At 44.7% G+C, this 15,498-nt stretch overlaps 3 protein-coding genes and 1 long non-coding RNA gene across 11 annotated transcripts in view; all 4 read left to right on the forward strand.

Moving 5' to 3' along the window:
- Window positions 1–2,826, forward strand: part of sycp2l (synaptonemal complex protein 2-like) — a 12,946-nt gene extending 10,120 nt beyond the window's left edge. Inside the window, exons 17-23 of one of the 5 annotated variants that reach the window (XM_037973244.1) lie at window positions 613–646; window positions 730–825; window positions 896–1,077; window positions 1,164–1,246; window positions 1,683–1,782; window positions 2,522–2,580; window positions 2,746–2,826. In XM_037973244.1, the coding sequence (XP_037829172.1) occupies window positions 613–646; window positions 730–825; window positions 896–1,077; window positions 1,164–1,246; window positions 1,683–1,782; window positions 2,522–2,580; window positions 2,746–2,806 (615 nt within the window). In that variant the 3' untranslated portion in view covers window positions 2,807–2,826. Of the gene's footprint in view, window positions 1–612; window positions 647–729; window positions 826–895; window positions 1,078–1,163; window positions 1,247–1,682; window positions 1,783–2,521; window positions 2,710–2,745 lie in introns of those variants that run through there. The other 4 variants (XM_037973242.1, XM_025003068.2, XM_037973243.1 and 1 more) reach the window with 4 other exon arrangements.
- A 1,244-nt stretch (window positions 2,827–4,070) lies between these two features.
- LOC108251585 (guanine nucleotide-binding protein G(olf) subunit alpha) lies at window positions 4,071–11,293 on the forward strand. The gene is made up of 13 exons (XM_017441933.3): window positions 4,071–4,297; window positions 4,673–4,822; window positions 5,692–5,767; window positions 6,430–6,484; window positions 6,794–6,913; window positions 7,722–7,819; window positions 8,470–8,524; window positions 8,595–8,668; window positions 8,813–8,871; window positions 8,939–9,059; window positions 9,141–9,271; window positions 9,351–9,418; window positions 10,664–11,293. The coding sequence occupies exons 2-13, from the start codon at window positions 4,687–4,689 to the stop codon at window positions 10,808–10,810; spliced, it is 1,140 nt and encodes a 379-aa protein (XP_017297422.1). The 5' UTR covers window positions 4,071–4,297; window positions 4,673–4,686; the 3' UTR covers window positions 10,811–11,293.
- A 1,273-nt stretch (window positions 11,294–12,566) lies between these two features.
- Window positions 12,567–15,498, forward strand: part of LOC108251587 (zinc finger and BTB domain-containing protein 14) — a 13,671-nt gene continuing 10,739 nt past the window's right edge. The window contains exons 1-3 of one of the 4 annotated variants that reach the window (XM_037973054.1): window positions 12,567–12,905; window positions 14,720–14,908; window positions 14,991–15,161. In XM_037973054.1, coding sequence (XP_037828982.1) covers window positions 14,720–14,908; window positions 14,991–15,161 — 360 coding nt within the window. In that variant the 5' untranslated portion in view covers window positions 12,567–12,905. Of the gene's footprint in view, window positions 12,906–12,953; window positions 13,135–13,376; window positions 13,793–14,719; window positions 14,909–14,990; window positions 15,162–15,498 lie in introns of those variants that run through there. The other 3 variants (XM_037973055.1, XM_037973053.1, XM_037973056.1) reach the window with 3 other exon arrangements.
- On the forward strand, window positions 15,200–15,488 carry LOC119616620. Its single transcript, XR_005232575.1, has 2 exons — window positions 15,200–15,328; window positions 15,445–15,488. It is a non-coding gene; the product is annotated as an uncharacterized LOC119616620 (long non-coding RNA).

Genomic DNA, 15,498 nt, shown 5'->3' on the forward strand with positions numbered 1-15,498 from the left:
CTTTGTATGTTGGTGTCAGCCAGGCCGGCCTCTCACGACTACAGCTGGTTCAGAACGCTGCAGCTCGTCTCTTAACGCGAACAAAAAAGCGTGAACATATCTCCCCAGTGCTTGCTTCCCTTCACTGGCTCCCCGTTCGTTTTAGAATAGATTTTAAAGTTTTATTGTTGACTTATAAGTCCCTAAATGGGCAGGCACCTGCATATTTGTCTGATCTTCTGCAGCCTTATGTGCCCTCTAGATCACTTAGATCAAGTGCCCACTTGTGCTTAGTTGTCCCAAGACCCAGGCTGGTCCACAGAGGTGATCGGGCGTTTTCAGTGGTAGCTCCTAGACTGAAATCAGCTGCCCCTTCATATTAGACAGGCTTCAACACTTGGTGTTTTTAAATCTCTTCTTAAAACACATTTATATTCACTGGCTTTTAATACATTGTGAGACTTGTAATGTTATTGTATTTTTGTATGTTTGTATTGAATGTTTATGTGTGCAGCACTTTGGTCAACAACAGTTGTTTTTAAATGTGCTTTATAAATAAATTTGATTTGATTTGAATTTGATCTGATTAAAACTTTCACCCAATTTTCACCTGTTTTCTGTCTGATTCTGCAGGACGTTCTGAGGAAGAGAAAAACTACAGATTTAGGTCTGAGCTGCACTGATGAGCAGAAAATAAAGATGCAATGTAAAGTTTAAACAAAGACTAACCTGATGGTACCTGTTGGGCAGGTTACCAGTCAGACCAGACTGAGAGTGTGTCGGCCCACAAGAAGAAGGCGGAGCCTCAGAAAGAGGAGGAGGAGGAGTCTTACTCAACAGTATTTGGTACTCATTTAAAATGTAGTTTATTTAAAGTTTAGGTTTGCTTAAATTACTGGTGCTCACCTGGTTGTAGATCATACACCTGAAGGGATGGGGCCAACTGTAGAGGAGGGTCTCCTCAAAGATGGACCGTGGACAGTTGGCCAACAAGAGCAGCCTGGGTCTGAGCAGTGGGCGGAGCCAGAGTCCCAGCTGACCTCTGACATTACAACTGCCTTCCAGTCCTGTAGAGCACAGCTGGAACAACACTTCACCGTCTGTAGCCACACCTGCTGATCAGGCTTGTTCATTATTGGTTGAAATCATTGACTGATCAACACCTTTCAATGTTCTGTTGGCAGAAAGCTGAAGCTGAAGTTCTTCTGTCTTTAAAGAAGAGTCAACAGCACGTGTCCTCACTGCTGACAGCTGTCCATCAACACAGGTACCTCCCACTTTCACTTACCTGTCCATCAACACAGGTACCTCCCACTTTCACTTACCCGTCTATACACACAGGTACCTCCCACTTTCACTTACCTGTCTATCAACACAGGTACCTCCCACTTTCACTTACCTGTCTATCAACACAGGTACCTCCCACTTTCACTTACCTGTCCATCAACACAGGTACCTCCCACTTTCACTTACCCGTCTATACACACAGGTACCTCCCACTTTCACTTACCTGTCCATCAACACAGGTACCTCCCACTTTCACTTACCTGTCCATCAACACAGGTACCTCCCACTTCTGTAGTGGATCTGTTTAATTATCAGCTTTAGTCCAAGATTTGTTTTCAAAATACAAACAAATGTTTATGTTTGTGATGTTTTGTTTATGGGAGGGAGATTCTGTGTGATGATTGTGTGTTTTGTAGGTTCTTGTTGCTGCAGCAGTTTGAAAACGGTGTCAGTGATCAGCTGAAACAGCTGGAAGAAAACTCATCTAACCTGAACGCCATCAACACCCAGATCCTGGTACTGACTCACTAATACTACAGAGATGCTACACTGGTACTACAGAAACACTACAGATACTACACTGGTACTACAGAAACACTACAGATACTACACTGGTACTACAGAAACACTACAGAGATACTACACTGGTACTACAGAAACACTACAGAGATACTGCACTCATACTCAAACATTTTTGTCACAGGATGTTATTCAACCTTATTTCAGATTTCACCCTGATTTTTCACCCAGACCTACAGTATCTTCATGTAATACTATGTATGTGTGTGTGTGTGTGTGTGTATATATATATCTTCCATCTCTCTCTGTTTGTTCTACATGGGCGGGTCCACTTTTACTCCAAGCTCAGGTCCTCTACTAGAGGCCTGGGAGCTTGAGGGTTCTGTTCAGTCCAAAGAGACCGTAACATCAGGAAGAAGCTGGAGAAACACCAAAGGCTGAGTCAACAGAAACAGAGTCAACGCCTCAGTGGTACCAGTTGTCATCCGACCCACAAACTGGAAGAGTGGCTCCAACAGATCCCAGGAACGACCTCAGAGATCTCTGTCCAGAAGAGCACAGTTCTAGGAACAGCTAAGATACTGAACAGAACCCTCAAGCTCTCAGGACCCAAGCTTGAAGTGAAAGTGGAACATGGATATGTGTTCCTGTTTCTCGTGTACTTGTATGAGTTTTGAAACCAGGTTTGGATCTGAGATCTTATCCCGGTCTAACTGCGACCCTGTTTGTTTTGCAGAAGTTCTTTCAGTCTATGAATCAGCAGCTCGGCTCATTCTGTGAGGACCATCTGCAGAAGTCAGTCTGGTTTGGTGTACATCTGTTTCTGCTGCCAGAATCATTTCATACAGCCACTATCTCATTAGGATCTGACTTTAGTCTGGTTTAGATCTGGTTCAGATGTGTTCAGACCATCAGAATCTGTTTAGACCTTAATATTCAGTTGTTGTTTTCTAACTTCAGGTTGAAGACTTTGGTCCATGGTCATCCTGGGTTGGAACCTCCTAAAGGTGAAATGAAATAAAAACATAAAAATAATGACTTTTTTTTTGCTGTTGTCATTTTTTCAGTGCTTTTTATAGAATACTCCAGTGTCCCATTTGTCTGATTTCAAATGTTAAAGACTTGTTTTTAGAGTTTCTGTGGGCTGATTGTGTGGGCGGAGTTACCTCCTTGATTGGTGACATAAAAGGAGGCGGGGCCAGCTGTGGCAGACCGCTCTAGGAAACTGAGCTCAATAAAAATAAAATAAAGTCAGTGAATCTACTGACTGTAGCATCAGCACGTTGCCATGGTGATGGTGTAATAAGATGCAATGATGAAATCAGGCCACCAGATGGAGACAAAAAAAGCTGAGTCCATCCATCCATCCATCCGTAAACCTTACCTGCTTCTTCTTTCCAGGTCTCAGGGAGCTGGTGCCTATCTCCAGCATCCGGATCAGTACAGGTCACCAATAATGGGTCAGAGCAAACAAGTGGAAAAGTTTAAACACCCTAAGTGGGAGAAAAACTGTTTTGGTGTAAACTCTCAGAGCTAATTAACAAGAAAGTTAAACTAGGATTTCATCAAGGTCATTAATGATGTGTTGCCAGCAGGATCACTCGGACCAGGTCTGGGTGGGTATTTACGATCCTGGAGAGAACAAAGTCCACCTTCTTTCAGTTCTAGTGTTCACATATCAGGATACAACAAAAAATTAACTGATCTTTAACAATTTCCAAAAATATTCACCTCAAGTACAAAGTCATTATCTATTAAACCAAAACTGTTTCTGTCCCCTGGTCCAGAACCTCCTCCAGCAGCAGAACTCTCAGTGGGTTCCTGGTTGTGGAGGAGTTGTGGCCCACTCTCAGGTCATTGGTTTCTGCTCAGCTCTCTGGGGTTCTGGTTCTGGTTCTGGACTGTTCTGCTGTGTTTGGGATCATTGTCCTGTTTGTTGAACAGACGGCCTCACATCTGACTCCAGAATCAGCCCAAACCATCAGCCCTCCACCACCGTGCTGACAGCTGGGAGGAGCTGGTTGTGCTGATATCCTTGGATATGTTTGGTTTCCTCAGAAAAAAAACAAAACAACTGTAATTAACAGACTTTAAAAAACTAAATATTGGAAATGTCTCCTAGTCTGCTGGTTTGCTGGTCCTGGGTCAGTTCAACTGAAACCAGGAGGAAACTGGTTTGTGTTTGTGCCATCAGGCAGTTGAAGGAAAAACACAAAATCCCCTGAAGAAAACCGAGGAAGACAACTAATGAGGAGCCATCAGAGACATGGGGGAGGGGGGACAAGTGGGAGCCAGAGCTGCTTGGGTGTTTCACTGTTCAACAATGGTAGACGTCTAAAAACCCGTAGGAACCTTTTGTTCTGTCACTTGAACCAGACCTGGACCTGGATCTGGACTGGGAGTCAGGAGCAGTCTCTAGTTCCAGGATTTGTCTCTGCGGACCTTAATGGACAGCAAAAAGGCCATCTGATCAGGACCTGTGGAGACGTGACGGGTCAGTGATCATAAACAGGTCAGTGAACCAAGACTTGACCAGGTTTCATATAGTTCAGTTGGTTTCTGAAACGATTTAAAGCTTCAGCTCCTTCAGTTTTGTTTCAAGTCCCTGGTGTTTGATTTGCATTCATTTTATAGAAACAAAAGGGTTTAAAAAGGTTTTAACGTTTAGTTTTAAATGGCTATTCTGAGGGCTCTAGGTATTTTTTAAGGTTGATTTATAGTTTAAATGTTTTTTTCTTGCTTTCTAAATGTTGCTGGAATCAGTAGAAATGTTCTTTCAGTGAGTTTGTTGATTTGCTGTGGGAGCAAATTATATTTGATTTACTGGTTCCAGATTTTTCTTCACAGGTTTCTCATTGTTCTCTGCTGGTTTGCTTACTGGTTTCAGTGGTTCCAGTTGAGATGGGCTGTCTGGGAGGGAAAACAGACGAAGAACGACTGGATGAAAAAGCAAAACGAGAAGCAAACAAGAAGATCGAGAAACAGCTACAGAAGGAACGACAGGCTTATAAAGCTACACACAGACTCTTACTGCTGGGTGAGACACCTGTCTGTCAATCTGTCTGTCTACAGTGAGTTGCCAAAGTATATCCCTCTTTGGGATTATTTCTGTTTTGTGGCCTTACATCCCTTTTTAAAGGAATATTTCTACAAATTACTTAAAACTATCAAATAAAAGAAGTTGCTGTTGTCAATTAAGACCAAAAGTGAACCTTTAGATAATCAAGGACAACACCATGTATGGTTCAAAACCTAACACCCGTCATCCTGCAGAGAAACCATCACTACAGTGAAGCATGGTGGAGACAACATCATGCTGAGACTCTCCACAGTGAAGCATGGTGGAGGCAGCATCATGCTGAGACACTCCACAGTGAAACATGGTGGAGGCAGCATCATGCTGAGACTCTCCACAGTGAAGCATGGTGGAGGCAGCATCATGCTGAGACGCTCCACAGTGAAGCATGGTGGAGGCAGCATCATGCTGAGACACTCCACAGTGAAACATGGTGGAGGCAGCATCATGCTGAGACTCTCCACAGTGAAGCATGGTGGAGGCAGCATCATGCTGAGACGCTCCACAGTGAAGCATGGTGGAGGCAGCATCATGCCTTACTGCAGGGCTGAAACTCTCTAGACTATTTGTTTATTGTCTACTGTGCTCCTGTCCCTCCATTTTTCTGTCCCGTTTCTCTGTCCTTTTGTCCAAGGTCTTTCTATCCCTCAATCTTCTGTCTGTTGTCTGTCCTTCTTTCTGACCCTATGTCTTTCTGTACTTCTCCTTTTCTGTCCTCTAGTCCCTTTGTCATTCTGTCCCTGTGTTACTTTGTCCTTCCTTTCCACTTGTCCCTTGTCTCATCTTTCTGTTCGGTTCTTTTGTCCCCCTGTCCTCTTGTCCATTTGTAGGTGCAGGGGAATCGGGTAAAAGCACAATTGTGAAGCAGATGAAGATTCTTCATGTTGACGGTGGTTTTAACAATGAGTGAGTTTCTTTTCTTTTCAGTCTTGATCTCATGGAGACATGAAATGTTCTTGTCATTTAAAGGGGACCTGTTCTGCTTCCTTGAACCAGTCCGGATGGGTCTGTGGGCTCTTCAAAACATCTTCATTACATTTAATACACAAAATCATTCTCAGATATTCAGATTTCACCTGATCAGTCCTGCCTGTTTGGAGCTCATTTCAGAATGAGCTGTTTTAGGGCTACGTCACTATTATGCAATTTAGCAGCTGTTGGCCACGCCCCCAACTCAGTGTCCCGCCTCAAAACATAAAAACTCTCTGAAGGATTAAACGCTGCGGATCTGACGCACATTTATATCGTCATTATTTCAAACTCTGAGGAATCTGACTTTGGGACATGTAGCAGGTCCAAACCAACATTTGTCGAGTCGGACAGCGGTAATCAGCGGTCTGAAGCCCGACCAGTAACGGGTCAGGACAGCGGTAATCGGCGGTCTGAAGCCCGACCGGTAACGGGTCGGGACAGCGGTAATCGGCGGTCTGAAGCCCGACCGGTAACGGGTCGGGACAGGTCCAGATGTTTCAATCTTGAATTTCAAACTGTTCTTCTAAAATCTTCACAGGAACAATGCTGCTTAGATCTGATGAAGCTCAGATTAATTTGGAACTTTGTGTTTTCAGAGAGAAGCAGCAGAAGGTACAGGACATCAGGAAGAATGTGAAAGATGCCATTGTGGTGAGTCACATGACTGACAGTAGCATGAGGTCATTGAAGCCCTGTGATTGGTCTGAAACATTTTTGTTCCACGATCAAGCAGCTGCAACAAAAATGACACTAACTAGATTTTGCTCTTGGTGTCACACCTGATGTTTTCCTAGCATACACCAGGAGGAGCAGGACTTCACTTGGACAGGGGGTCTCACCTGAGTTTACCACATCACTACTTTTAATTAGAAACCAAGAATTCCCTGTTGGCACTGAATGCAGCATAACAGCAGATGACTAGCATCCTAAGCAGCCAATGTGTGTGTGTGTGTGTTTCAGACCATTGTTTCAGCCATGACCGTGCTGACCCCACCCATTCCTTTGGGTAACCCTGGTAACCACTTCAGAGTGGAATACATCAAGAGCATTGCACCGCTGTTGGACTTTGAATACACGGAGGTAAGGAACTCACATTTCCATACAGGTGAGGTATGTGATTAGTGATGTCACTCAGGTGTGAGTTTCCAAATGGGGATCTTTGAGTGTTGATCAGATCACTGATATCTTCTTCGCTGGGGTCCAAACTTTTTGCACAATTACTGATCAAAATATTTTTTTGTTTTACAAAAAAAAACTGAATGTTGATGAACAACTTGAACATTATTTTCTGCAGATTGTGTTGTTGTGTTTCTGTGTTTAATTGTAAATTTATCCATGAAGCTTTCAGTGCTTAAATACCATTAAATGTTTCTTAAAGCAACAGAATAGACCCAGGAAAAAACACACACACACACACACAAGCACCTGCTGTCACGAACAGGTGAGCTGAGAAAAGGTGAACTGCTCCTTTAAAGCGGCGTCTGGAGACCTGCTTGTTTGTTGTAATGATGTTAATGACATGATGTAACGAGTTCACCTGAGACACACACACACCTGAGAGTCACTTGAGGCCTCATTATCCAAACAACCCAGTCTCTGAGGACCACAAAGACACAAAACAAACGTCTTTACTCTTCTTCTGCTGTCTCTGACTCTGCAGCTGATTGGTCGACAGAACACACGCATCACGGTGCTGTCACCACTGTCCAATCAGATGCAGTCACCTGAGAAGAAGACATGTCACTGCAGACATGTTGCTTTATGAGAACTCATCAAACATTTTTTATTGTCTGAAACATCCAATCCTAAAAACAGTTTTGATGGTTGCAAATGTGAAAAGACTTCCTGCATCCTAAAGGGGGCGCTCATGGCTCTGTTTGTCTCTCAGGACTTTTTTGACCATGTTCAGAAACTGTGGGAGGACGAAGGTGTAAAGGCTTGTTTTGAGCGCTCCAACGAATATCAGCTGATCGACTGCGCTCAGTAGTAAGACACACACACACACACGTGTTAGCTCCTCCCACCAGAGCTGGGATGTGACAAGTGTTTAACTGAGATGTCTTTTTGAATTATCCATCCATCCATTTTCTTTACCTGCCTTTCCTTTCCGGGTCATGGGGATCTGGTGCCTGTCTCCAGCAGTCACTGTGAGAAGCAGGGGACACCTGGACAGGTCTCCAGTTCATCGCAGGGACACAACCATTCACCCTCTCACTCACACCTAGGGACAATTTTAGAGTTACTAATGATCCTAACCTGCATGTTTTTGGTCTGTGGGAGGAAACCGGAGTACCTGGAGTAAATCCAGGTGAGCTCAGGGAGAACAAGGAAACTCCATCCAGAAAGACCCCAGGTCAAGAGCAGATCCTGCAACCTTCTTGCTGGGAGGCAGCAGCTCTACTTTTTGAATAAGCTTAAGTTTAATCAAATGTTTAATTTACCCCACAGTAAATCTTTTTTTTTCTATCAGATGAACTGTGAAATGTTAGCATTAATTTTCTTTAAAGATTCAATATGTAGCCGTTGCTGCCATCTAGTGGCCAAATTAGAGACAGCAGCCATAAACTTCCCACCACCGAACATCAACCTGCATCAGCAGGACAAACAACTGAGCACTTCCTTTTTCTTTGTTCCAGCTTCTTGGACAGGTTGGACGCTGTCAGGAGGACTGACTACACACCTACTGACCAGGTAATGCTCCAACCAATCAGGCTGCAGCATCCAGGATGACTCCAGTTTAAACTTCCTCTTCTTTCTGCAGGATTTGTTGCGCTGCCGAGTTTTGACCTCAGGGATTTTTGAAACCCGGTTTCAGGTGGACAAAGTCAACTTCCAGTGAGTTTAAGAATGTTTTAAATAATTCTGGTCCTCAGATCTGAATGTTTGGGCCAGCCTGTCTTTTAATGGGACTCTGGAACAAAGTAGACCATAATAAAGTTTTCTTCAGAGATCAGTGACGGCAGATATTCTGTGTTTCAGTATGTTTGATGTAGGTGGTCAGAGGGATGAACGCAGAAAGTGGATCCAGTGTTTTAATGGTAAGAAAACAAAGATAAGTTTGTCAAAACTACAACAGATCTGTGATCCGTTTTTCCTTTCCTTCAGACGTGACGGCCATCATCTTTGTGGCTGCCAGCAGCAGCTACAACATGGTGATCAGAGAAGACAACTCCACCAATCGGCTGCGAGAGTCACTCGACCTCTTTAGATCTATCTGGACCAACAGGTACGACAACAAATTCCCCTCTTCTGTCACTCCCCTTTGTGGTTAGCTGGAGATAACTTGCTGCTCTGTGATTGACTGCAGGTTTCTGAAGACCATCTCTGTGATTTTGTTCCTGAACAAACAGGATGTGCTGGCTGATAAGATTCTGGCAGGAAAATCTAAACTGGAAGATTATTTTCCAGAGTATAAAAACTACCAGGTTCCTGTTGATGGTAAAAAGAATTACGCATGAGCATCAACAACATGGACAATGAACAGAACGTTTTATAAAGTCCAAGTTTGTGTTTCCAGCTGTTCCAGATGCTGATGAAGATCCCAAAGTGACCATGGCCAAGTTCTTCATCAGAGATGAATTTCTGGTAAAAAAAAAAAGTTAAAAAAATACACGACTGATGAGTTGTAGAGAGCTACATGTAAAATGTTAACACTTACATGGTAAACTTAACATGTTGAAGCTGATGTGTTAAAACCAGATGTTTCAAAACCAAAAACATCTGGACTTCTATTCTGTAGCTGAAGAGATTTGGCTTATCATCCAAGGAACTTCTTCAATTCAAAAAGCAGAGTGTGAAGTTGTTCTGTAAACTGGATTCACTTGCAGATTAACTCACTCTCCTCACAATAGAGGCTCATTAGGGTCTTTGTTAGTCTGACTCACAAATGGGCCCCTCTGGTCACATGAATGAAGGTGTTAATTAGAGTGAAACTGACTGGGGATCAGGCTTAATGCTCCATTGGAGGTTTATACATGTTTATGCAGAAAAGCCGGTGAGTTTTAATGGAATCATTTAGCTTCTACTGCTCTGCTGAGAAGCAGCTGGAGGCTGGTAGAAAATACAGCCATCTTTACAAGTGTTCCAGCAAAACTTCTAAAGTTGACAAAGAACTTGTGGAAGGATATATCACAGTTACTGAGCACGGAGGAGACCACGGAGACACAGGCGGCCGGGAGGAAGTGCGCCTCGGCCGGGCAGCGTAGGGACACGTTCCCGTCGTTCACTCATTAATGTGCGCTGTCAGATTTGTAAATCCAAACAATGTGTAATGTCTCAGTCTGTTTAATAAACACGTCTGGTCGGGGTTAGAGAAGCAAACAGCTGTACCAGGACAGGGGAGTTGAGAAGAAACCCGTTTTAATGCTGTAGGAGGAGGGAGGAGCTTCCTGGAAGTTCTGATCCGAGGATCTCATGGGCTTTGAAAGGTGTGTGAGAAAAACAAACGTCTTGTAACCACGTGACAGCGAACCAGCTTCTTGACTTCTTATGGGGTATGACAGAGCCTTTAGACTGATACCCAGTTAGTTTCACTCTAATCAACACCTTCATGCAGGGACCCTTATGACCCTCCGTTAGGAGGGAAGGACCTTATCTGCTTGTGTGTCTAGTTTACATGAAGAACATTTCAGCCTGCAGCTCCACACTCTCCAGGTTTGAAATGAGAAAGCCTCCCAGATGGTAGTCAAAACATTTTCAGCTACAGAATAAAGTCCAGCTGCACTGTTGTAAACTTTTGGATAAAACTAACTGTTGAAAGTAACTAATGTTATCGTAAACGTGGTGAATCTGTCGTGGAAACTGTTGAAACCAACATATTATTTCTTTCAGAGGATCAGTACGGCCAGCGGTGACGGCAAACATTACTGTTATCCTCACTTCACCTGCGCTGTGGACACTGAGAACATCCGCCGAGTCTTCAATGACTGTCGTGACATCATCCAGCGCATGCACTTGCGGCAGTACGAGCTGCTCTGATTGGCTGCTGGATCCAGTTGTGGCTCCACCCCTTTCTTGTGACATGTCTGTTCAGTTCTCATAGAGGATCCTCATGTATCTACAGTAGTTGCGATCAGTTACAAATATTTGATAATTGATTAGATTTTGGCCAGGAGGAGGGTGTTTCCTGACTTCTGTCATGCAGGGGATTATGGGTAGTGTAGTTTTGATGATGCAGAATGTGGACTTCTTGTTGTTAAGATGACAACAAGGAGGCTGGGAATTTTAAGAAATGATCTATTTTTCATTTTTCTGAAAATGTTTTGGTGGTTCCAAATGATGTCACTTTTCAGGATTAGTTTTAGAACTCAGATTTTCTCAGCCCTAATGTCTTTTATTTTTGATGAAATGATTATATTTTAATTTCTTCTTTCAAATGAGTGTCTGTATAAACCAGAACCCTATTATCTCCAACAAAAACTGACATTAAAGAATGTTTGTGTGCGATCTACTGTCCATTTTCTCAAGACAAGGAAATATAGAGTGACAGTTTATACTTCAGTCTTTTCATTTCATTTTAAAACCAAAGCACAATAGTGTGGATATATTAAATTAAAGCTGCAAGCTACTAACAAGGCTACAGCAAGACTACAGGTTAATGTACAGTCAGGATCCTCACAATGAACCCAACACATAAAGATGCTTTAGAACAGAGTTGAACAGACGGATCTCAAGAACCAGCAGTCATTCTGAAGGTTTAAAAAAATGCTCCTTTCAGAAGCAATAATCCAGTTCCTATGGTAGAAATAGTGTTTCAGTTACATGAATGAAACATAATCAGATCCTCTAAACCTGAGTGTGTAGGTCTTGTGCTGGACTGGTAATTTATCCAGGTGTACCTGCCTCTCACCTTTGGATTATTACAGACAGGCTCTCCCCCCTGTGGATCAGCATTAAACACGAAGAGAAGATGAAGAATTCTGGGATAACCTTGCTTGGCCACCGACCGAGCTACACACACCCCGTCAGAGGGTCAACCTATAGCTACACCGTCTCAGTCCACTGCAGAGACACATCGAGTCAGGATGAACACACCTGGACCTGGATCCAGTCGGGATGAACACACCTGGACCTGGATCCAGTCGGGATGAACACACCTGGACCTGGACCCAGTCGGGATTAACACACCTGGACCCAGTCGGGATGGACACACCTGGACCTGGACCCAGTCGGGATGAACACACCTGGACCTGGATCCAGTCGGGATGGATTAATTTGGACCTGGTTCAGATCATTTCTGTTGTTTTTAATGCAGCAGATCAACATGACTGAAGTTTCTTCTTTACAGAAAGAAGTCCAAACTGAATGTTCTGGTTCTGATTGATCGTTCGTCACTCAGAGGTTAGTTCTGCTCAAACAGCTAAACTTAAATGAATAAAATATTTAACTTTTTTAGATGAGAACCTTCTGACCCAATCATTAGGATTTTTTTTCTCTGGTTGATTAAACCTGTTCATCTGTTCCGCGGGTTCCTTTGGTGCAAAGCATTGTGGGAGATTCCTGCTGGGATCGTTTTTCTCTGTGCTTTGCAGGAAACCTTCAGGGTTTATTTGTATCCGATTGATTTGTTAATCTTTATTATTGTGCTAGAAATTAAATAAAACAGATGACAGAAGCTGTTTAATTGGACAGATTTTATTGGCTCTTCAGAACTCGGATCTACTCACGTGGACCCCTGCACAGATTCATCCCAGCTGTGGTTCGTGTTGCGTTCAGGGTCTCCCGGACCTCTAAACATCTTTAGCCGAACCGGGCCACCTGAACCTCAGAAGGAACCCAGTAAACCAATTTCTGGAACTGGAACCGGACTCATGTTCTACAGAACCCTCCGAAACCCTGGTTTGAAACGTCTCTGCAGAAGTGCGCATGCGTCAGAGAAGGCTCGGTGGAGGATGTTTGGCGCGCTGCCGCAGTGTGTGCGTGCAGGCGCAAAGCGCGGCCTTCCTGTGCTCGTCCTCAGCAACAACATCATCATAAATAACAACAACATACCAGAACCGGAACCGGCAGGACCGGAACCAGCGCGCAGAGCAGCTCCCGGCGCGCGGACACACCCGGGAGGACCCGTAGCACGGTAAGAGCACGCTCCTCGGCCCCGCGCGCCGTGACCGGGATGGCTGCGCGCTCTCGAGCCGCTCGAGGCCGCGGCGCCGCTACTCGCGTGCCTGGTGTCGGTCCCGGGGACCGCGGAGCCCGGTCCAGTCCGGGCGGGAATCGGGGAGCGCGCGACACGGAAAGTTAGGAGGAAAACGCCATTTTGTGTCAGCAGGCCACACCGTCCGCCATTTAACACCAGATGGAAGGTCTGACCGACTGGTGTTAGGTCCAACTAGCTAACACAGGCCAGAACCGAGTCAGAACCGGACCCAACATGAACCGCAGACCAGAACTGAGTCCGTTCTGGCCCGCGGCGAGCTCGGTTCGAGACTGTGGTTCTTGTTGGGCTCGTCATATGTTAGCCGCTGTTAGCTTATGGAAGCTAACCAGAACCCCCGCCTCTGGGTCACCTTCCGAAGGTTCCGTTACACCGAGAGACTGCCGTCTGGTTCCGTCCGGAACCGGTCCGGTTTGGATGGTTCCTGAATCTGAACGTTAGCCTCAGTTCTGCTGGCTGCCTCGGTCCGGTTTAAATCTCGGTGTTCGTCACCGGGACGGGTCCAGGTTCTGAAGCAGGTCCAACCCGGCTGGTGATTCTGATGATCAGTGAGCTGCTGCTCTGCTCCTGGACCATCAGGCGTGCACGCACCCCGCTGCGCGTGTCCGCGTCAGTTAAATGAACAAGAGAAGAAGCGCGCGAGGGCGGAACCAGATCCATAATCAATACAGAACCTCTGCACATGCGCAGAACGAACCACACTCTAATAAATAATGATTCACACAAACAGAACCGAGCCGAATTCTCTGATCCAGTCTCGGCAGAGTGAACGGAACCACCGCCCATCTGGACCCAGTTTTATAAAGGTTCTGTTCAGCGGGCTGCAGTTTTTAGTTGTTTTAGATGTTTTTTAATGCTCACATCTTTACTGTTTCTTTAAAAGTAAACAAATCAAATGAAGCTGATCTGAGACACATTGTTTTTAAAATGTTTGTTTGCGTCTGTGTGAGTATATAAATATGCATAAAGGCAAAGTGTGTAGAATTGTTTTTTACTTATTATGTATTATAATTAATACTTATAATTTATACTTGGCTACTTTGCTTCTGCAACCACACTTTCTTTAGTCTGCTTCTTGTCCATCAGCTGAGTGGTGACCCGGGTAGAAGTGATGATAAGCGACACGGGAGGAGTTTCCTTCTGAAAAGGAGGGACAGGTTTACCTGTGGGAGGACATGTCACCTTAAATGTGGGAGGACATGTCACCTTAAATGTGGGAGGACATGTCACCTTAAATGAGAGATGACCAATCAGTGCAATTTAAGTTTCTGATGTCATCACCATGAATCGGCTAAAAATATCAGAGTCACACAGAACAGCCCTGAATCTGAGGAATGACGTTTAGATTTCCAACAGTACCTGAACGCAGCGTGTTCACAGTCAGGTGCCTGAATCTGAGGAGACAGGCGGAAGAATTAAACTTTTAAATAACTTCAGATTCTCCCAGTTTCAGTTTGTTAGTGTTCACGTTTGGTGTGTTCTCTGCCCTGCGGTAGATGTTTGCCTTGCTGTAGTTTCTAATGACCCTGCAGAAATAACCACACTGACTGCAGGTTATCAGTGTTTCAACGAGCTTTATAGGAAATAATTAATAAGACTTTTTTATTGGCTCAGGTTTGAATTTCTGCTCCATCGTTAAATCACATTCATTTTTATAATTCCTTCTAGTCAAACCCTCAGACTGCGACGTGGTTCTGACCTTTAATGAACACCTGCTGTGTTACCTGTTTCAGATGGCGGAGACGGTAAAGTACGTGGACGATGAGCATAAGAGCATCTTTCTGAAGCTCCTGAACGAGCAGCGGCTGGAGGGCGAACACTGTGACATCGCCGTGGTGGTCGAAGACGTCAAGTTCCGCGCTCACCGCTGCGTGCTCGCTGCGTGCTCTAACTACTTTAAAAAGCTGTTCAAGAAACACGAGGTACTGAACCCAAACACGCTCTGCACACAGGTGTACCGATGCATTCAGGTCCCGCAGCTCTCACCTGCACCTGTGTCCTCAGGTGGACAACTCGTCTGTGATCGAGATAGACTTCATCCGCTCAGACATCTTCGAGGAGGTGCTGAACTACATGTACACGGCGAAGATCTCCATCAAGAAGAAGGACGTTAACCTGATGATGTCATCAGGCCAGATCCTTGGCATCCGCTTCCTCGACAAGCTCTGCTCCCAGGTAATAACAGGTGACACATGGTAGGATGCAGGTAATCACAGGATGGATGCAGGTAATCACAGGTAGGATGCGGGGAATCACAGGTGGGATGCAGGTAATCACAGGTAGGATGCAGGTAATCACAGGTAGGATGCAGGTAATCACAGGTAGGATGCAGGTAATCACAGGTAGGATGCAGGTAATCACAGGTTGGATGCGGGTAGAATGCAAGTAATAACAGGTAGGATGCAGGTAATCACAGGTAAGATGCAGGTAGTCACAGATAGGATGCGGGTAATCACAGGTAGGATGCAGGTAGAATGCAAGTAATAACAGGTAAGATGCAGGTAATCACAGG

The sequence above is a fragment of the Kryptolebias marmoratus genome, linkage group LG21 (genome assembly GCF_001649575.2).
Source record: "Kryptolebias marmoratus isolate JLee-2015 linkage group LG21, ASM164957v2, whole genome shotgun sequence".
Taxonomy (NCBI): Eukaryota; Metazoa; Chordata; class Actinopteri; order Cyprinodontiformes; family Rivulidae; genus Kryptolebias; species Kryptolebias marmoratus.